Source organism: Primulina tabacum, chromosome 1 (genome assembly GCF_025594145.1).
Source record: "Primulina tabacum isolate GXHZ01 chromosome 1, ASM2559414v2, whole genome shotgun sequence".
NCBI lineage: Eukaryota > Viridiplantae > Streptophyta > Magnoliopsida > Lamiales > Gesneriaceae > Primulina > Primulina tabacum.
Window position 1 is genome coordinate 51025219 of NC_134550.1, and position 21979 is coordinate 51047197.

At 34.8% G+C, this 21979-nt stretch overlaps 2 protein-coding genes and 1 long non-coding RNA gene across 3 annotated transcripts; 1 reads left to right on the top strand and 2 right to left on the bottom strand.

Moving 5' to 3' along the window:
• The first annotated feature begins 628 nt into the window (after positions 1–628).
• LOC142547157 (uncharacterized) lies at positions 629–3237 on the top strand. Its single transcript, XR_012820601.1, has 2 exons — positions 629–947; positions 2456–3237. It is a non-coding gene; the product is annotated as an uncharacterized LOC142547157 (long non-coding RNA).
• Positions 2916–6193, bottom strand: LOC142547148 (stachyose synthase-like). Its single transcript, XM_075655274.1, has 4 exons — positions 4542–6193; positions 4268–4445; positions 3817–4184; positions 2916–3732 (listed from the first exon to the last, which is right to left on the bottom strand). The coding sequence occupies exons 1-4, from the start codon at positions 6021–6023 to the stop codon at positions 3163–3165; spliced, it is 2598 nt and encodes an 865-aa protein (XP_075511389.1). The 5' UTR covers positions 6024–6193; the 3' UTR covers positions 2916–3162.
• Positions 6194–18555: 12362 nt separating this feature from the next.
• LOC142547162 (protein trichome birefringence-like 6) lies at positions 18556–20651 on the bottom strand. The gene is made up of 5 exons (XM_075655293.1): positions 19753–20651; positions 19472–19664; positions 19214–19404; positions 18970–19128; positions 18556–18897 (listed from the first exon to the last, which is right to left on the bottom strand). Exons 1-5 carry the CDS (start codon positions 20499–20501, stop codon positions 18633–18635), a joined length of 1557 nt encoding a protein of 518 aa, XP_075511408.1. The 5' UTR covers positions 20502–20651; the 3' UTR covers positions 18556–18632.
• Positions 20652–21979: the final 1328 nt, after the last annotated feature.

A 21979-nucleotide genomic window follows, 5' to 3' on the forward strand; every position in this document is an offset into this window, starting at 1 on the left:
TGATAAAAGAATGTCAGCTGGCACATCAAGGGTGTGGTGTGGTGTGGTGTGGTGGGACTTCGTAAATTAGAGGATAACATTTACTATATATTATTAGTTGAAGGTAGGGGTGGGAAAAAATACCGAAATACCGAAATACCGAAAAACCGTACCGAAAAAATACCGAACTTACCGAAAAAATCGGTATACCGAAAATTTCGATATCGTACCGAAATTTTCGGTATCGGTATCGGTACGAAATATTTTTTTTTCGGTATATACCGAAATACCGAAAATAATTTTTATTATTATTATTTTTTAAATTTAAGTTCGGTATACCGAAAAAATTTTCGGTGTCGGTACGGTACCGGTATGAATTTTTTTCATACCGAAAATTCGGTATACCGAATGTGCGGTATACCGAATTTCCGGTATCGGTATCGGTAAAATTCCATACCAATATTTTCGATATGGTATACGGTACCGTAGTTCAGTACGGTATATCGTACCGTACCCACCCCTAGTTGAAGGACTGAAATGCAATTCAAAGAGTCAAACCTAAATTTTGTGCGTTTCAACGTTTTTGGGGATGACGCTTCGCTTCAGCATTAAGGTATTTACTATATATATAATTAGGGTTGGTTGCAGTTTGGGTAATTGTTAGCCGACGTTGACAAATCTGGCTGTTTTCGTTGGCGGTGAATGAAAAATGGGAGATGCAGGGAAGAGGCATATTTCGAGTTTGTGCGTGAATCTAATTAAATTCAACACATATCTCCAATATGTGGGATTTGGATTTCAATTTTCAATTTCCCTGATTGGATGATTCGGTGTGCAGGTGTTAGATTCACGCACAAACTCGTAATCTGTCTTTCCAATTGAATTCGGCCTCGCTTATGATCCGTCAGTTTTCGTCAATCTCAGCAGCAAGGCGGTGGCTTTGTGGCTCTAGAGCTTTTATGAATTGGGTGAGTTCCGCAGATCAAAGACGCTTCTTTGATTACTCGTTAGTCGTGGCATCTAATTGTGTTCTCGACAAGCGATATCCGTAGTGTGTATCAAGAAATATGGTTTCTTGGTCCGTTTAATTTGTCAACGAAGTTTGTCTTTGGTGTGTTCACCGTGTTTATCAACGTATATTTATTTTTTTCAGATGAAGTTAGAAGAAAGGTTTGGTTTTTTATCCATTAAATGTTCAAATTAACTCAAATAATTTGATCGCTTTTTGAAATTTGGTTGCTTAGCAACTACTGATTTAACCAAGGAACCTTCTGGCTTTCTCACTGAGGTATGTTTCAGTACAGATGCGAATTTGCTGGCTTCTAAGTGCATATTGTGCAACACGGAGTTCCTTTGTGCAACACGTAGTTTCTCATACTCCTATTTCCCTTCCTTACACCTGTCTTCTCTTTTGCTTCCATTTCATTAGCCTTGATTTGTATTGGAAAAAGAGTAACCATGTAATCAGAATCCATACCCTTGCATTTGGATTGATGAAATTTAGCTATACAGATTTGAAATTTCGTCCAAATCCACTGTGTATGTTTGGTGACAAGAAAGCAATTGAAAATTGAAATCCATCGTTCAAGTTCAATACATTTTAATTCAGGTGTTGGTGCATTTGAAATTCCAATTTTAAATCCCATCTCAATCCAAACTCATAATCCAAAACTTGGCCTGATAGAATAGAAATTCGTATGAAATGTACAAAAATTTACTCTTGGTTATTATATACATGGGAATACATGTAATATTATCATATTCAAGGAGTTTCATCAAGTTCTGTTGACTTAAATTGAAGAAACAGAGTGAATAAGCTCAAACCCATGTATGCTTGGTAAGTAGTTTAGGAAAATCGGAAGAACAATAATTGAAGGATTCATGAGTGAAATAACTCACATGTTGAAGCACTAATAAAAATTCAATTTAGTTTTGAGTTGGTTTGTCTTTCACTCTGTTGAAGAACTTCGCTGGGAACAGTATTCTGTATTATTTTTTCCTCATTGATTCCTTGATCTCAATCGACCTAGATGATGTACATGATAAATTCTATGATAAATTCCATTATGTTCGACTGCCTTGTGCAGATTCATAAACAATACGAGCTTATGTTACTGTCATTTTCTTTTCTCCTCTTCTCCCCCCACCCTTTTCGGGTTAAATTTTAACAAAATGGTATGAGCCCTCTCCATCAAGTGTCCCATCACCGTATCCTGAAAATATGATGTATGCTATCTCAATATTTTTATCTTCTCATCAAAACTAATTCCTACAAAAAATGCATATGCTAGAGTTTTTCTCTCCAAAAAGAAATAGCCTAAGAGACAAGTGCTGCACCAAATCGAAGATGTAGATGCCTGTGCTGCAATCTAAAGTCGGATCATGAATTGGTTGAGTGGTTTGAGTATATGAAGCAAAACGAAAGCTCGAAAACTCTAGCTATGACTGTTCCTTTTTTTTTTTTTTTTTGGTGGAGGAGAGGAAACGAGAGAAGGGATGAAATTCTATTCTGAAAGCTGGAAACGCAAAAATCGAGATCTTTCCTGTGTCTTGTCTAGCGCTAGACAAATTAAAGGCTTGTCCATATGTGGTGGTGGACAGCTCGCACAGCACGAAGCTTCCGCGGAGGAGCTTGTCACGCTCCAAGCAGACTGATACTAAATTGGAAAATGTAATTGTCCACAAAAAGCAAAATGTACAGCTTTGATGACCTTTATTAACATAATGGATTCTACAACCGAAGTTGGATAGTGAAACAAAATTTATCATATTTGTTTAGGAGACCGTATGCCGCTAGTTCAAGATTTATTTGATGCGCTATCCGGGGTTGTTGAAACTAGTAGGTAATGGCGCCTTGAATCAAAATATTATTTGGAATATAATGAGTTTAGGACATTGGGAATAATCAAATGCACTAATAAATAACCAAACACAAATGATAAGCACATTGCTTAAATAAGCATTTAATTAATTGGATTCAGTACAAATTGATAGGATGTCCATGAATAACAATCAACTGAAGATCCTTCCCACGGCCGTCAGTCTGCCTTGCTGGGTCATTATTGCATATAAATCCACTAAGCACTTTCATTTGTGTAGAAATAGATGTTGATACTTTTTTGTTATTAGCATAATAATAATGATAATATATATTTATTGCATCCCAAGATCTCAGAGTCACATTCAAAAAATAAAAGCTACATTAGAAATGCCACCACACTCTTGGTTCCAAGAAACGTTCAATCCCAGCTTCCCGTTTGACCACTCAAATCCAACCTCAACTCCGTTCAGGTATGATTTCTTAGGCGAAACACTGGAATATGCCAAAAAGTCACCTCCACCCTTCACTTCAATCTTGGCTATCATCCCATCATACAACAGTCCAAGTATCGTCCCTCCGCTGTTAAACAAGTTGGTTAATCCAATTGGTGCGAATTTGACTGCATCAGTACCAACTCCCAGCTTCTTGATAGGCACGAAGCTGAAAATCTCAAATGTTGAAGGCTGAATTGTGATAGGAATGACATCAGATTGTGGAGTTGCTAAGAATAGTTTCTGTGCCTCGGTAAGATAGACAGCATATTCCTCAGCTTTCCCCATGTCAGCAGCTTCAGTCTTTTGATCCCATTCAATATCACTTACGTGAACTGTTCCAGACATTGGGTGGTAACAATGGGAGTATCCCTTAATCCTTTGTTCCTTTGGGTCCCATCCAGCACCTTGGCAGTTGAAAGCACCAATAACACCTCCATACTGTATGATACAATTTTTTTGTATCAGTTTTAATATCTGAAATAACGGATAATGGAGTAGTTATTAGCTAATGCGTGAACGCACCTTGTTAAAGTTCCAGATCTTTAGAATGGTTTTGTCATCAAAGAGAGGGTTCTTAAAGAGGCAGTCTCTTGTTGGTAGAGCATAGTAGATGCACTTGGGAATGGTGCTGTCAGGGAACACCAACTTATTGAGAAGATCAAAATCGTGACCACCCAAAGAATCACTAACATATACAGGGCCTCCACAAATGGCCCTTGACCCAGCATGGAACTTTGCACACAAATGGTCTGATTGAAACATGTCCCAATCTGGCTGGATGAATTGACCCATCCACATACTGTTATAAGCACAGTGGATCATATGGACACCTTGTAGCCAATAAACTCCCATTGGATCACCATTAGGATCTTGAAACCAGAAGTCGTCCCCTGTTTTTATTCATTATATTGCAGAATTACTTTTAATGAATGAGTAACATATAAAAGAAGGTGCGGATTTCTTTCCTTCTTACCAACTCTTCCCATAGATATCTGCTCAGTTCCAAGGAAAAAGAAGTCATTGCACTGCTGCATGCTTGAAATGAGTCCGGTCCCATTGAAGTTCTTTGCAAGAGATCTGGACAGCCCCTTATAGTAAGTCTTGGCAATATCAACTCTGCCTCCGTAATCTTCAGACACATATTCAAGATCCTTTTTGAAAGATGAAATTTCGTTAGTTTGATCATTCAAAAGTTTAAAGTATGGGAACCAGCAAATGTTTTGGGAAGATAACTTGATATTGCTTACATGAATGACATCAACTTTCACTCCAGTGATTCCGACTTTGGCGAGGTAAGAATGCATAGAGTCATAGAAATCATCGGCTTGATCAGGATGCACAAGTCCGATTGAACCTTCAATAATTTTTACCACCGCCAGATCTGTCATGGTTCCGTCGAGTCCGGGTGACAATTTGCAAGGCACAACCTTGGAGTTCAAATGAGTTGCACCTGGTCTGACCCCTCCCCATGCACCACACAACGCGTGCCAGACATATATATCATCCAGTCCTTTGAATGTTGTCCTCAAATCTTTAGTGAATGCTTTCATTCCAGAATTTTGTAACTTGCAAGAGCAACTTGAACACTTTTCGCTCGAACCCTTTTCTTGTTCTTCTTCTCCGCCAAACATCGCATCCAATTCTTTTGCATGTCTCTGAATTTCAGCTTCATATTGGGACAAGTCGGTTACCCCCGATAGAGCTGCCTTGTCACGGGATTTTTCTGCAAACTCAAGCTCAATAGCCTTGTGAATCAGCATCTTCGGCTTCTTAGGATCAAAAGGAGGACGATTAGGTCCCGTAAGTGATCCACCCTGATACTTTCTGAATTTTTCACATTCATCAAGCCTGTGAAGCCTGGCAGTCATTTGAGTTCCTCCGAGTACAAGATTTTTGGTGTCCTTGGTGGGATCTTCTCCATCTTTGTTGATGCTTTGCCATCCATCATCAATTATAAGGAACCTCGGTGTGAGGCCACCATCTGCGAATTCCTTGATTCCATGCCAAATTCCAGCAGGCTCCACTGTCAAGTAAAACGCATCCCACGTGCACCAACCAAATTTGTCCACAAGGGGTGGCGCAGATTTCTCTTCAATGAGCTTGAACGTATTTAGGTGAACTCTAAGAGCAGTATAAGCCTCTTTCATCACATTGTATGGATTATCAGACACATGAACATAGGCAATCGCATCAAAAGATGAAGATTTCACCACGGTAGACCCACTCTCAGCACATATCAATATATGACCATCTTTTCCAGGATGAAAGGCGGACCTGAAACCTCCTTCAATTATCGGAATGATGGCAACGTAAGACTTTATTTCAGGTACATCTAGCATAATCCATTGCGTTTCCATCTGTATATCGGAACCCGATTTTCCAACCCACTGAGTGGACCACCAAGTCTTGAACCTGAAAATGCTAACAAAATCCCTGTTCGTGAATTTCCCCAAGGAATTGGTTTGGCGATCGGAGGATTCACGCTGGCTGAATCCTAGGAACGCACCCTTGCTAGACAGGGACTGGACGCGCTGGAACAGTGGAAGTGGAGCTTCTGAGGATTGGCAAACGGAGGAGAAACTCTTGAGAGTGACATTGCTCGGAACTTCGGTGAGCAATGGAACACTGCCCACGAAGAACTTTCCACCAAGTAGTTGGAAAGAGTTGTCTTTTGTGCTGGATTTCAGGACACTGTGAATCGAGTTTGCGGGATCATTCGGGGGTGCCATTAAAAGGAGAGGAGGAAGGAAGATAGATTATGAATTCGGTGAGAGGGACTAAAATATGAAAACCACAATAATCAAGAAGAAAAGCTTATATATATACTTTACTAAGCAATGAAAGCTAAGGGATCCGCTGTCTCACAGTTTGCACCAAGAAAATGGCCAAGTTAATGCAGATATATATACAGGGAGAAAAGAATGAAACTATATATATACACACATATTGGGGAAAAAAGAAGAAGGTGGGCGAATAAAAGAATCGATAGAAAGCCGTAGAGATAAGAGGCTTGGGCGGTTGGCTATCGGGGTGAATTTGTGGTACTATCACGCCACTTTATTCGCTCTTCTTCCTCCTCCTCCTCGCCAATTCCATTGGTTTTTTGGAAGCTCAGCATTAAAAACAGCGTTAATCACGGGGAGGGTATATATACTAATACTAATAAACTATCTGTCCATGCATGGATGCACGTGTCCTTCACACATATTCTTCCTCTACTTTATATCAGTTACCAGCCAAAATATTCAAAGAGTGCTTTGTTAAGTCTTGTGCCACAATTTTCAGTAAAAACCAAAGAAGAAAATGCAAGTCAAAGTAACTTAATTATTTAGAATTGGATTCAAATGGAACAAGAATTTTTATAGGATGAACAGCAGAGGTAACATACATTCTTTGTATCTCAAAATAATAATAATACATGATTTGTCTATAATTTCATATATCGTCCCACTCAAATTGACCGATTCAACGATCAGTTGTATATCAACTTGATTCATATGATTGATCTGATCGAGGATTGACACGAAGCTAAAGGTACGTATCTGGAAGAATATCCATAAAAGCAGCAGGAACAAATGGAGATAATTAAAAGGCGAAAGAATATTTATTGTTTCTCACGAAAATTTGATGGGGGTATCAGGCACGTGATCGTGCCAAATATAAAATGTTCTAAATCTTTTTTATTATCAAGTATTGTGTGTCCCGATTCAACCGTTTGTTATAATTTCCTCGCTATGACTTTAAAACTTAAAATATAAACCGATAAATACGATGAAATTGTTGAGAAAATTCATAAACAACATCAAGATTAATTATGTTGTTTTGAACTTGAAAGACATTTTTACAAGAAAGTTGGAGAAACATGCCAAAATTTAAAGAAAATAGAATGCTGGAAAATAAAAAATACCCAGATTAATTATGGAGTGAATTTGGGGAAACTTTGTTGTTGCTTTTGTTGAATTTTTGTTAGTACATTTTTTATTCTTCCTCTCAGCTTTTGTTCCATTTCACCAAACAGATTGGTTATTTTCCACGATCATTCATCGGGGTTCGTTGATCAACTCCTCTCATCGTGGTCTTGCTCTTTATATTTTAAGGGTTTCTATAGTTAGTGGGTTTCAAATGATTATATATATATTACTAATAATGCATGATTTATAAATTGTAATATGAAAATAATAATACACACACAAATGAATACATAATACAAGTCCATTGTTGTAGAAGGCGAAAGCAGTGAAAGAACCGGATTCTCCGAAAGGCAATCATACTTTTATTGTGGAATATGCAATTATTGATAGATGCTTTTTTGTTGCATGCTCGAACCAAAAAATCTTTTCTCATTTTTTCATATACGTGGATATGTATATAATTAGTTTATTCAGTGTAATTTCATACAGATCATCACAACCTGATTATATATTATTATATAATTCTTCATTTTTAAAAAAAATATTTATTATAAATTCATACAGACCATTCAAAACGTAGTGACAATATATATGTGGAACAAATTATTGACACGCATATAATCGCACCTCATGTTAAAAGTACTTTTAATATGTCAATTAGATATCAAAGTTTTTTTCGCCTCTTCGTAATATTTGTTAACTAATTTTTCCGGTGTTAGTTTATTAGTAATTTTTGTCCATATCTTTAAATTTTTTTTTTTGATTTTTTTCTCTAAATATCTCTTATTAATCTAAAAGTTCAATCTCACTAAATCTTATCTAAGCAATAATCTATAAATATCATATCCAAATAAAATAATATATCTTTTTTTTCACAAAAAAAAAATTATAGTGGCATGAACGGAACACTCTTACTTAGGGGTGGGTACGGTACGGTATACCGTACCGAACTACGCTACCGTATACCGTACCGAAAATATCGGTATGGAATTTTTTCATATCGATACCGAAAATTCGGTATACCGCACATTCGATATACCGAATTTTCGGTATGAAAAAAGTTCATACCGGTACCGTACCGACACCGAAAATTTTATCGGTATACCGAACTTTAATTTAAAAAATAATAATAATAAAAAATTATTTTCGGTATTTCGGTATACCGAAAAAAAAATATTTCGTACCGATACCGATACCGAAAATTTCGGTAAGTTCGGTATTTTTTCGATACGATTTTTCGGTATTTCGGTATTTTTTCCCACCCCTATTCTTACTTAATTAAGAACGTACTGGAGACTACCGAAATGTATGAGTTTGTAAGATGTTTGGTGTTTTGTACTCTTTCTTCTTTGCTTAGATCATTCTGTTTGCATCAGTGATACATTATACTCAATGTTAGGATCAAATGTTCTTCGTTTTATCAAAAATTAAATTTTATAGTTAATAACAATGCAACACAATCTTTTAACCCGTATAATATCCCAATAATATCGTACCTCAGATTTTTAGAGTCCGAGTCGAACTTTGGAAATTGAGACTCTCAAAAATAGATTCGCTTTGTAAAATTAAATTCAGGTTTCAAAACTAAAACATACATACACAATTATAAAAACAACTAACATATAAATTATAATACTTACAAACTATATGATAAAGTTAGATCATAAGGCAAAAATATACTAAATATTTACTTAAACAGTATTTGTCATGTTGTTTGTTAACTAAGTTTGCATGATCAAGATGTTCACTTTTTTTTTTTATTGATATCATAGCTAATTCATTCAACCTTTCTTACAACACAGTAGATCATATATAAGTCTTGATTAGCTTCAATTTTGAGTCCCTATCCCTTTTTCCTAAACCCAACAATATCTGATTATTTATTATCACAAATTGTCTTAACAAATTTCGATACAAATAATGAGCCGCTGTATAGTTTAAAATTACACAATTAACCAAAATTCTTTAGAATTTATGAATCTTCATAATAAACTCACCAATAGTACTCTTCAATACAACAATTCACAACCATGATTATACCATGTAATATAGCTAAAAAAATACGATTAGGTCTCATGTGAGACTGTCTCACGAATCTTTATCTGTGAGACAGGTCAACCCTACCGATATTCACAATAAAAAGTAATACTCTTAGCATAAAAAGTAATATTTTTTCATGGATGACTCAAATAAGATATATGTCTCACAAAATATGACCCGTGAGACCGTCTCACACAAGTTTTTGTCAAAAAATACTCTTAAAACATAATTAATAACAACCATTTTATTAATTCAGCTTGCACTTTAAACCAAAATAATCATAGTATTACTTGAATAATTCAATTTCATTTCCATAGTTTATTTTGCTCTAATTGATGGTTTGAAATATTAAATACACGAATTTTTAGTAAAACCTAAATTTCAAGTGTGTAATGTGTGCACTAAATTTTTAGTGAAGATTTGCAATCTCACATTTTACTAGTGATCTCCCTACATTGAAGCAAAAGAAAAGGAAAATAGAGTAGACGATACATTTGATAATATCTAAGCTACATGTAAAATATAATTTGGACCCCTCTTGGAAGTGGATGTTGGAAATTTGTAGAGTTTTGAATAAAAATTATGTCTCATGAATGTGAGAGTGTCTTTTGGCTCTCCACATTCTTGAGTTAGTTGAAGAGTTTTGGCTCTTCATATTCTTGAGATAATGAGAAGATTAATTGAGTTAATTAATTTTGCATGACTCTTGGTATGCATTTTGGGGCTTATAAATAGTGTGTTCACTTCCTCATTTCATACATATGAAAATTTTATCTCTTTCAAGCACTCTCTCGCATTACATATTAGTATCTTTCCAATTGGCCTCCGTTAAATCTCGGTGATAAAGTAAAGATACGTTTTCAGTTCGCCGTAGTAGTGTCTCGTGCTAAGTCACTGCTGGTTGTTCCGTTGTATCCTGAGAAACAGACGTCCAAGACGATCCTCGAAGCACATACAGGAGGGGACGAATCTGTTTTAAGGACACTGTACTTCGTACAGGCCTCGGTTTGGTTTACTTCATGTATATCGTTTCTCTGCTGTTTTCTCTTCACTATATTGCTCGCTGGTTTTATTGACAAAACCTTTCTGTACTGTCCCATATATGACTACTGAAACCAGCGTGCAAAGAAAAACTGGTTATGTTGTCCCTACTGTGGCTCAAGTTGTCACTCATGTTACCCCACGTGCTGCTGCGGTTGCTGTCCCAGCCAGTCACGGTGAAAAGCCTGAAAATTTCACTGGTGTGGACTTCAAAAGGTGGCAGCAGAAGATGTTGTTCTACTTGGCGATGCTAAACCTGGCAAGATTCCTGTCTGAGGATGCTCCTAAACTCGAGGAGGGTGAGGAAGATGTTGAATCTGTTAATGCTGTGGAGGCATGGAGTCATTCCGATTTCTTATGCCGAAACTATGTGCTAAACGGATTGGCCGATTCGCTCTACAACGTGTTTTGCGAAAAGAAATCGGCTAAAGATCTTTGGGAATCCCTTGACAGAAAGTACAAAACCGAGGATGCCGGGGCCAAGAAGTTTCTTGTTGGCCGCTTTCTAGACTTTAAAATGGTGGATTCAAAGCCGGTTATCAGCCAAATTCAAGAACTCCAAGTGATTCTTCACGAAATTCAAGGTGAGGGGATGACTTTGAGTGAATCATTTCAAGTGGCTGCTATTGTTGAAAAGCTACCACCAGCTTAGAAGGATTTCAAAAATTATTTGAAACACAAGTGCAAGGAGATAAATGTTGAAGAGCTCATTGTTCGACTTCGCATCAAGGAAGACAATAAGAGTTCGGAAAGACGATTGTTTTCTCCTGTTGCCGCTAAGGCAAATGTAGTCGAGCATGGTCAAAGCTCGAAAAAGAAAAATTTCTTCTCCTCCAACCAAAGGTTGAACATGGGACCCAAGGGAGGCATTTCGAAGAAAAAGTTCTCCGGAAAATGCTACAACTGTGATGGTATGGGTCACAAGGCATCTGAATGTAAGAAGGCAAAGAGAAACCAAGAGGTAAATGTGGTAGAGAATATTTCTCAGGAGGTTTCTAACCTAAATCTCTGTGCTGTATTATCAGAAGCCAATCTGGTGGGTTCTAACCCAAGGGAGTGGTGGATCGACACTGGTGCCACTCGCCATGTTTGCTCCGACAAGGAGATGTTTGCTACTCTTGCGGAATCTATGAATGAGGAAAAGCTATTTATGGGAAATTCCGCCACTTCCGAGATCAAGGGTCAAGGAAAAGTTGTCCTAAAGATGACATCTGGAAAAGAACTGACTTTGAACTGTGTGTTGTATGTGCCTGACATCCGCAAGAACTTGGTGTCAGGGTCGCTTCTTAACAAGCATGATTTTCGCATTGTATTCGAATCAGATAAGGTGGTTTTGTCGAAAAGTGGAATGTTTGTTGGCAAGGTTATGTTTGTAATGGGTTATTCAAACTCAATGTTATGGCTGTTAAGCCCATGAATAAAGTTAATACTTTTGCTTACTTGCTTGAATCTTCGTGTTTGTGGCATAGTAGACTTAGACACGTTAATTATGATACAATTCGTAGACTAATTAACATGAAAAGCATTCATGCATTCCAAATTGATAAACAACACAAATGTGAAACTTGTGTTGAGGCAAAACTAACGAGATCATCTTTTCGAACAATTGAAAGAAATAGTGAACCACTTGATCTAATTCACAGTGATATATGTGATCTAAAAAGTGTGCAAACTCATGGTGGAAATAAATACTTCATCACTTTTGTTGACGATAGCACAAAATTTTGTTATGTGTATCTCCTCAAAAGTAAGGATGAAGCTATTAACAAATTTGTCCAATATAAGAGTGAAGTTGAAAACCAACTTAGCAAGAAAATAAGGTATGTAAACTGGTGAAGTCTTTGTATGGCTTAAAACAAGCACCAATTCAATGACACGAAAAATTTGATAAAGCCATGATGGAAAGTGGGTTTAAATTTAGTGAATGTGACAAATGTGTATACATAAAGAACACTGAAATTGGATATGTCATTTTATGTCTTTACGTAGATGACATACTTATCATTGGTAGTAATGATAAGATGATTAAATCCACAAAGAAATTATTGAACTCAAGATTTGACATGAAAGATTTGGAATTAGCCGATGTAAACCTTGGAATTAGAATTCATAGAACATCAGAAGGACTAGTTCTAAGTCAGTCACATTATGTTGACAAAATACTTGAGAAATTCAATAAGGATGACTCTGCAATGGCTAGAACCCCAATAGATATCAGTCATTATCTATCAAAGAATCGAGGTGAGAGTATGTCTCAATTAGAATATTCTCGAGTCATTGAAAGTCTGATGTACTTAATGAGTTGTACAAGACCAGACATAGCTTATGCAGTAAGCAAATTGAGTAGATTCACGAGTAATCCAAGAGTTGAACACTGGAAAGCAATTATCAGATTGCTAAGATACTTAAGGTACACTCGTGATCATGGGCTACACTATACCAGATATCCTGCTGTTATTGAAGGATACAGTGATGCAAATTGGATATCTTATATGAAAGACTCAAAATCTACAAGTGGATTTGTATTCACTTTAGGAGGTACAAAAATTGCGTGAAAATTTTCTAAACAAATTGTAATAATCAGATCCACAATGGAATCTGAGTTTATAGCTCTTGATAAGTGTGCTGAAGAGGCTGAATGACTACGTCACTTCTTAGAAGATGTTCCAGGATGGGAAAAACCAGTGCCAGTTATATGCATACATTGTGATAGCCAATATGCAATTGGGAGGGCGCAAAATAAAATATATAATGGTAAGTCTAGGCATATACGTCGTAGACACAATACCATCAGACAACTACTCCCAACTGGAGTTATCTCTGTTGACTATGTAAAGTCAAAGGATAATATAGCGGATCCGTTAACCAAGGGGTTAAACAGAGAGTTAGTTACAAAATCGTCAAGGGGAATGGGGCTCAAGCCTATAGAATAAATTGGTGCGAAGGAAAACCCAACCTACGCTGACTGGAGATCCCAAGAACTAGGTTAAATGGGACAACCTAATCGCACTGATTTGGTATATCACTGTGGGGGTTATCTCCAGTCCATTCCTTTTATGAAATAGTGAATGTTGAGGATAAGCTTACGGCTTTTAATGATTCTGATAAGAAGCAATATAGAATCACCCATGTGAGAGAGAAGTGGGGCCGCTTTGCAGGAATTGCCATGCTCAATTCTAGAACCTCTCGCAGAACCAGGCGTGTGTTTATGGCCAAAACGAACACAATCATGAGAACTTAATAGTATCAGGGAGAGTCTTGTGTGAAGTATATCTTAATTTACATAAACGGCAGAACAGTTTAAGGATATCATGTCTACTGGTCAGCTAGTAAAGCAAATATATTTCATAAGGGAAGGTTCAAAGGGTAACACCTACATATCCTATGCATGATTCAACTGTAGAACTTTGTCACCAAGATTTGTATCAATTTTCATTCATGTGGGGGATTGTTGGAAATTTGAAGAGTTTTGAATAAAAATTATGTCTCATGAATGTGGGAGTGTCTTTTGGCTCTCCACATTCTTGAGTTAGTTGAAGAGTTTTGGCTCTTCATATTCTTGAGTTAATGGGAAGATTAATTGAGTTAATTAATCTTGCATGACTCTTGGTATGCATTTTGGGGCTTATAAATAGTGTGTTCTCTTCCTCATTTCATACACATGAAAATTTTATCTCTTTCAAGCACTCCCTTGCATTACATATTGGTATCTTTCCATTTGGCCTCCGTTAAATCTCGGTGATAAAGTAAAGGTACGTTTTCAGTTCGCCGTAGTAGTGTCTCGTGCTAAGTCACTGCTGGTTGTCCCGTTGTATCCTGGGAAACAGACGTCCAAGACGATCCTCGAAGCACATACAGGAGGGGACGAATCTGTTTTAAGGACACTGTACTTCGTACAAGCCTCGGTTTGGTTTACTTCATTTAGATCGTTTCTCTACTGTTTTCTCTTCACTATATTGCTCGCTGGTTTTATTGACAAAAACCTTTCTGTACCGTCCCATTTGATATATTGTGCAAAAGTGGACCTTAGGCCTTTGCCTGGTCCGATCTTATATCTCAAACATTGTGTTTCAATCGCTTTCATATTATGTACAATTATTGTAGCCAACACAATGCTTTTCTCATATAAATAAACTAATTTTTGCTTACAAAATTTAATAATTTGTTATTGAATCAATTGGTCAACAAACTGTATTTTGTATAATAATCTATTTTACAATATATTAATTATAGTAAATCTAATTTAAATAGTTATAAAGTAAAATAAACTTTTTTGTAATATACATATGTTGATTTTTACATTAAATGACACTATTAACCGAATATTCTTATAAGCAAATATTTGTGGAAAAAAATTTATCTAATAATCAATGCGTTAAAAATTACAAAGGGTAAAGCACCTCTAGTGCATTTTGAGTTGAACGAGAACGAGTACAACGTGAGATATTATATCATCGATGATATTTATCCATATTGGGGTGTTTTTGTGAAAACCATATATCGGTCTCTCACACAAAAATATAGGATTTTTGCACCATATAAAGAAGGGGTGAGAAAAGACGTTGACCAAGTATTTGGTGTACTCCAAGCACGTTGGCACATAACAAGAGGTTCATCTCGCATGTGGAATCCTATTGATTTAGATTAAATAATGAAAACTTATATCATTTTCCATAACATGATTGTGGAGGACGAACGAGAAGATATGCTCGAAGATCGTGATTTCCCAATTCAAGATGATGAATCCGTGCCATCGGATATTCTTCGTTTGAGAGAACTTACCATAGAGTTCAATGCTTTTCTGGAGCAACGTGTTGGTATTTGAAACTGATGTTTGCACTACATACTTCAAAATGACTTATCGAATATATTTTGAGTTTTCATGGGGATGTATAATTAATTATGTGAGTTTCTTTAATTATGTGTGGTATTTTTTATTATGTGCAAGCATTTATATTTTTTATATGTAATTTTATTTTTTTCCAATTATGTATAAATTTATTTTATTTGTAAATACTTATTTATTTAATCAAATAAAAAATTAATATTACAAAATAAATAATTAAATAGTACAACATCATGTCACATTCACAAAACCATGAGATAAAAGTTATTAACACCAACATCATGAATATAATTGTATCTCACCAACATTTCACACAATTGAACATGCTCCAATGCTCCATTCTTTCTCTCTTGAGTTTAAAGAAAGCAACAAGTTTCTTTATGTGAATTGGGATATGTCGTACGATCTAACCAGCAAGGGATTGCTTTTGTAATCTTTTGGAGGGAGATCTGTTGGGAAGGCCAAGCGGTCGGAGGCAATTCTTATTTTTTTACTCATGTTATATCAATTTATAATTTTAGTCGACTAATTTTTATATTTTTATATTTTTATTGTTTTTCATCGTAGTATGGATGAAAAAAATATCGAATTTCCGGTATATCGAAATTATCGTACCGAAAAAATATCGAATATTCGGCATGGTACAGTAACGATATAAAATTTGAAAATTTCGGTATATACCAGAATAACGAAATACCGAAATAATATATAAAAATTTAAAATAAATAATATTTTAAAACAATAAATTTATAAAATTTTAAATATATAAAGTTTTTTCGGTATATACCGATATTGTACCGAAATCTCGATATACAATATAAATTCGGTATAATCGGCATGTTAATTATACGTACCGAAATTTTCGGTGGTATAGATATAAAATTTTATTATATTGTAATTTTCGTTACGGTATATAATTTTTAATACGATACGATACACCTAAATTGGAGTGCTAATGTGATGCTGAAAAATGCCGATGTATTATCAAAAATTGTCAATCTGGTTGTGTCATTATGAATTGGTCCATAACATAGCTAAAAAAGTAGTACAATTTTTGTTTGTCGGTCAAAAATTAGGTTTTTTTTTTTATAACTTGTTAGAGCTGGAACACACACTTGCACATTTTGTTCATATCCTTTAGATTCTTTACATGCATCACGCCCATATATATATATCAACTCATCTCACTTATCCACCACTTAAAACTAAAAATTAAATCCTTTCAAAAAAAAAAAAAACTACAAATAAAATAATAGAATCAATCTCTCATTCATAATTTTATATACGCATAACTTATCGATTGCCTGCATATTATGTACTAAAATCCAAATTTATAGTCAACTTATAACTAATTATTATCCCTCGTGTTAGGCCAAGTGCAATATATAGTTATTAATAAAATATAGATTCAATCGAATTTTTGAAAATTTCTTTTTAATATTTGAATATAATGATAAAAGGAATTGGGAAATCTGTTTTTTGTCACATAATTTTGCTGATTTACAATTTTTTGATCATATATATTATCAAATTTCAAGTATACTCCTATATTTTCTGATTTTGATAAGTTTAGTATTTTTATCAAGAGTTTAGTGAAACTATATGTCAGCATCATATCATCAATGTATTGGTGTTATGTTAGCTCTAAGTTAGAAAAAGACAAAAATTGTCGGAAAAACACACAAGACGAAAAAAAACAATTTTTCTATAAGAATTTTTGAATTTTTTTTTTATCAAAACTATATATATAGATATTATAAATATATACTCGTCTTTCACCAATATCTTAAATTTAAAATGAGCTTATGAGTTTTGCTTTTCTATTGTTTTTCTTTGTTTGAATTGTAGCAAACGATGATTTGGATTGATGATTTAAGGTTACCATGATAAGTTTAAACCATGATTTTGAAGTCTTTGGATTAATATACAAATCTAAAGGATAATTTTAGTTTAAAATAGTTTTATGTTTGATCTGAAATGAAATAATGTAGTGAAATTATAAAATTGAATATTACAAATATATCTCTAAATTAATTTTTTTTTTACAATCTTCGTGACCAGTTGGAAAAATTGAATTTTGGTATCATTTTCTTGTTTTACAGAAAAGATCATATGTTTAATTTTTGTTACATTGTTTTGGTATTTCTTGTATAAAATTCCACTTTGCATATGGTTAAGAATAAAAATATTATAAATATATTGGAAAATTGAGATACTGATTGAACTTAAAACTAATATTTGATTTTTCTTAAGATGAATTCATAATTTAATGATATTCGTTTAAACAAATTAATCCTTCTTTATACTTTCTAAAATATGAGTTTAAAATATATATAACGAAACAAAAACAATATATCAAATATTAAATTCACATCTTACTTATTTACACGTTAATATACAAGATAAAATAAATTTCAAATGACATCATTATTTAGTGAATTTGAAATTCATCAACTAATATTTGATTTTTCTTAAGATGAATTCATAATTTAATGATATTCATTTAAACAAATTAATCATTCTTTATACTTTCTAAAATATTCGTTCAAAATATATAGTTTTATTACTTATAACGAAACATGAACAATATATCAAATATTAAATTCATATTTTACTTATTTACACGTTAATATACAAAATAAAATGAATTTCAAATGGCATCATCATTCAGTGAACTTAAAATCATCCTAATTAACATATTTGAAGTTTATGATCTTCCATAAATACATTTGAAATTTTTTCAGCCAAGATTGTTCGGATGCCAAATTGTTATGCTAACACTGGAGAAGTAATTTCAGAAATCTATCAATAAAAATTATTACCTTGGAGAATATACTGGTGACTGGTGAGTTGATCTCCCATCGAGAAGCAGATAAGCGAGGAAAATTTTATGATGGTGCATTATGGACTCAACAGGTAACGTTGGTGGCTGGTGATCACCGTGTCAGCATTTTTGCCAATGAGCATATTGAAGCTGGAGAAGAGCTCTTTTATGATTTGTCAGCTATGGTCCGGATCAAGCACCGGCATGGGTTCGGAAGCCAGAGGGTTCAAAGAGAGTTGGTTTCACCTGTAACTCAGGGTCGACCAAAGAAGCACCAATCTGGTTGAGGTGCAACTATCCTCACTGCATATGATAGCCTGAACCGCTGTGAGCTATACTTCTTCACATGTTATATATTAGACTGTATAATGAATTCTCTAGATTAAGTTTTAAGTTGCGGGATAATGTGTGATGACTTCTTCCCTTGATGTACTCATATGTGTATTTAACCATTGAGCTAAGAAACTGAGCTGACTATTCGATAATGAAATAAAAATCTCACTTGCCTATAAATACCTATGCTTCCATTTTCACCTTTTTTTGGTAGAGGTAGGTGAACAAATGCAGATTTGAACTAGTCCAGTTAATGTGGACTGGCAAAACAGAATGAAAGAATGTAGATTTCTAGTTTATAAAACTATCCTTTGTTCTTGAATTTAAATTATAGTACAACAACTCATTCCAGATATCTGGGACACCAGGAAGGCACCAATGGCTGCAATCTTGGATGCCATTTGAATGATTTTCTTCCGTAAATGGATGGGTGACCATCTGGTCTAAAATCTGACAAACCTGTTATATTTAGTATGGTAACAGGGTTCTTCATCTGCCTCATTATTTCCTCCACCATCAAATCTTTTTCAGAATATCGAGAGCTATAATTACCTGGCATGGGTTGAAAAGCATCTTTGCAGTGACCGCCAGTGTTCCACAGACCTCCCCTGGTCGTGAATATGCTGTTAAAAGCTAAAGGATAGAAATATTTCAACTGTACAGACATATCGGCAGTGCACCTGAAATGAGAAGGGGCTGAGCTTGTAAAGAATATGCGTGTTTTGCGCCGATTAATGTAGTTATCGACCCAGGACGCCCATGTCGACAAAGCTCTGTGAAAAGCCTTATTAACATGGAGTTGAGGATGGATCTGGTCCCCTTCCTGGTAGTAATTGATCCTGTTTGTATCAAGAAGTTAAAGTTGAAGACAGAATCACAGATTCGATTATGAGATGATTCGAATAGGATGAGAAAGAAGCTGACCCAGCCTTTGTCTTGTGATGACTCCACCAATGTCCAGTGTTGAATACTAGAATATCAGCCCTTTTCCATCTTGATGACCCTTTATCAATCCTATCAATTCGCAGTGTCTGCACTCTCCTTCCCCCTATTCTTGACGTACTCTCACGAACCAAGAAATGGCTAACATAAAATTCCACTCTACATTTGTAATCCTGAAAGGAGTTTCATAAGTAATAATAATTCAAGAAAACATGCTCAAGAAAAATGGGGAGATTTTACCTCAAACATGAAACAAAAATTTCCCCTCTCTTTTGTTATTTTACGCCCACGGATTTCGTATACCTTCTTCCGATCTTTGACTGCACCCATTAACAAACAAAGCATGGATTCCCATTGATTCCTGTTTATTGAATCGCCAACAAAGACTACCCTCTTTCCCCTGATTAATTCCAGCATTTTGGTTGCATTGAACCTGCAATTTTTTATTTTTTTCCTTCAAATGTCTTAACTTTCCCATTGAATCTTGAAATGCAATATCAAAAATCGCGGAACATCGATACCTAGGAATGTAACAATCTTGAGGCTGCCACCTCCATTTCATGTAATCTTTGTCCGCTCTTCCATTAGCCTGACAGTTGAACCCTTCATCTACAAAGGGACAGCTCGCATTTGTGTACAAGGGATAGTTTTCATCAATAACCCACTTCCCTTTTGTAATGTCACAAATCACCTTATTCTTCTCCTCAATCCTATTTCGCCCACCAAATGGAGTGTTCCTATCGGAATCATGATCAGACACTAAATCCACATCCTGTTCCTCACTAGCGTCACCTGTTTCCAACACATCATCCGATTCTTGAACTTCTTCTCCATCTGCAGACTCAATTTTTACACCTTCCCTAAATTCTGTGAAGTTGCCAACTTTAGACTTACTCACATCCGAGAAACTCACCCCATCTAAGGAAGTAATCAAACTAAAATTTCCAGGCAGCAATAAACTGTCTTTGGTTCCTGCTTCACCTCCCTTTTTCTGAGCACCACCGGCACTTGAAACATCTTCATCTCCTCCCACCAAGGCCGAGTCTTTCAGAACATTTTCCGAAGAGTTGCTGCCCAACCCTTTGTTTTCCTGCTCATGAAGAGAAGTAGTATCGGAACGAAGAGTATAGATGTGTAAACGGGACGAAGGGGTGCTGGCTTCCATAACCCAAATCGAGAAGAAAATGAGAAAGAACACAGAAGAGAAGAGAATGAAGGAGAAGACCAAAAATTTGATGGGCTTCTTGGGGAAACTTGGTAGCCTCTCCATGACTGCAACTAAAGAAGATCGGTTCAGTTTCCAGATGGGAAGTAAATCATTGAGTAAAGATGCCAAAATTTTCACATGGAACAACTGTGCATATCATATTGTCTGTAAAGAAACAAAATTTAGAATAATTTTTTAAATATAAATCTAATTACAACAAATCATCTCCTTCCAAGAATCAAATATATACATTTGTAGCAGAAAATACTTCATGCAATATGACAAGTGATTTCTTTTTATAAAGACCATATTTATTTTAGTACATAATATGGTATTTTTTTTATGTAGCAAGTAGATTTTTGGATATAATATGCAATAGTATTTTGTATTATTAATCATTGTTTTTTAAGAATGGCTGTTAGTGAGTGTTCATAAAACCAGAAATTAAAAAATGAGAGTGGGAAGTTGGGAGTGGATGGAGTGGGTGATTATCAATGGGAGTGGGTGATTATGGATAATCTCAAAAGAATAACGGGAAATTCTTCAGCCGTCGATTTTTTTTGTGTTCAGTCCCTAGATACTTTTTTAGTACCACATTTACACATGAAGTCTATCACATTTCCACATGAAGTGTACCACAATTTTGTGGGTAGAGAGTGAACCCAAAGAAATGTTTTGATTGGAGATTTTTCACCAACTTCCCCTAACGACACAAATTTTTGTGCACATTGTACGCGTAATATTCGGTTTTCTGTAAATTATACATTTTATAAAAACATAAAAATTAAATTTATTAAAAAAACAACAACATTATAATTATTTATTTATATAGGAATATGTAAATGAATCAGAGGTTATAGATCAACCCCGAGTGTTTTCGAGTTCGAATTTGATTTGAAACTTAAAATTTTAATATTTTTTATTCGAATATGGTTCTAATTAGATTAAATATTGAATTATTCAAACTGTTACTTGAAAATAAAGACTTAAAATCTTGAAATATATTTGTTTGATATATAATTGTGTTAATTAAAAAATATTAAAGTTCGCAAACTACTGGAAAAAAAATAATTTGAGTTCACGACAAAATTCAAATATGTTCCAATTTGAATTGAATTCAATAATTATAAATATGTTAAATATTTTTCATTTGTAATCCTCACGTTTAAATAGAGATGTAGAATTTATTGGACGTATAATTTACGTGTTTGTGTACGTGTGTTAAATCACTTACTGGCTTATTGCAGCGTCCCAAACTCCGAACTCCGAAGTATATCTTTCTTGTAATATCCATCCAACCCATTGTATATTTTGAGGACTACGATAATTTTAATATTTTGAGGAATATGATATTTTAAATCGGCTAACCGAATAAAATGACTAAAAATGTCATATCAACTATATATAATATGAATGACTCCATTAATATCATTCTCTCTCAACTTCTTTTAAGGTCAATTATTGTAATAATTTGCATATTTTTCGTATATCAGATCAATTTTCAAAATCCAATTTGAATATGAAATAGATATCATAAGCAA

What these genes read in the sequence shown, in the direction of transcription:
- LOC142547148 (XM_075655274.1), bottom strand. Translation starts at nt 6,023, where the DNA reads ATGGCACCCCCGAATGATCCCGCAAACTCGATTCACAGTGTCCTGAAA. An exon ending in GATATCTATGGGAAGAGTTG is followed by an intron (nt 4,185 to 4,267) that starts GTAAGAAGGAAA and finishes GAATAAAAACAG; the next exon opens with GGGACGACTTCTGGTTTCAA. An exon ending in AGATCTGGAACTTTAACAAG is followed by an intron (nt 3,733 to 3,816) that starts GTGCGTTCACGC and finishes TGTATCATACAG; the next exon opens with TATGGAGGTGTTATTGGTGC.
- LOC142547162 (XM_075655293.1), bottom strand. Translation starts at nt 20,501, where the DNA reads ATGGAGAGGCTACCAAGTTTCCCCAAGAAGCCCATCAAATTTTTGGTC. An exon ending in ATTTTTGTTTCATGTTTGAG is followed by an intron (nt 19,405 to 19,471) that starts GTAAAATCTCCC and finishes AACTCCTTTCAG; the next exon opens with GATTACAAATGTAGAGTGGA. An exon ending in TCAGCCCCTTCTCATTTCAG is followed by an intron (nt 18,898 to 18,969) that starts GTGCACTGCCGA and finishes ATTCACGACCAG; the next exon opens with GGGAGGTCTGTGGAACACTG.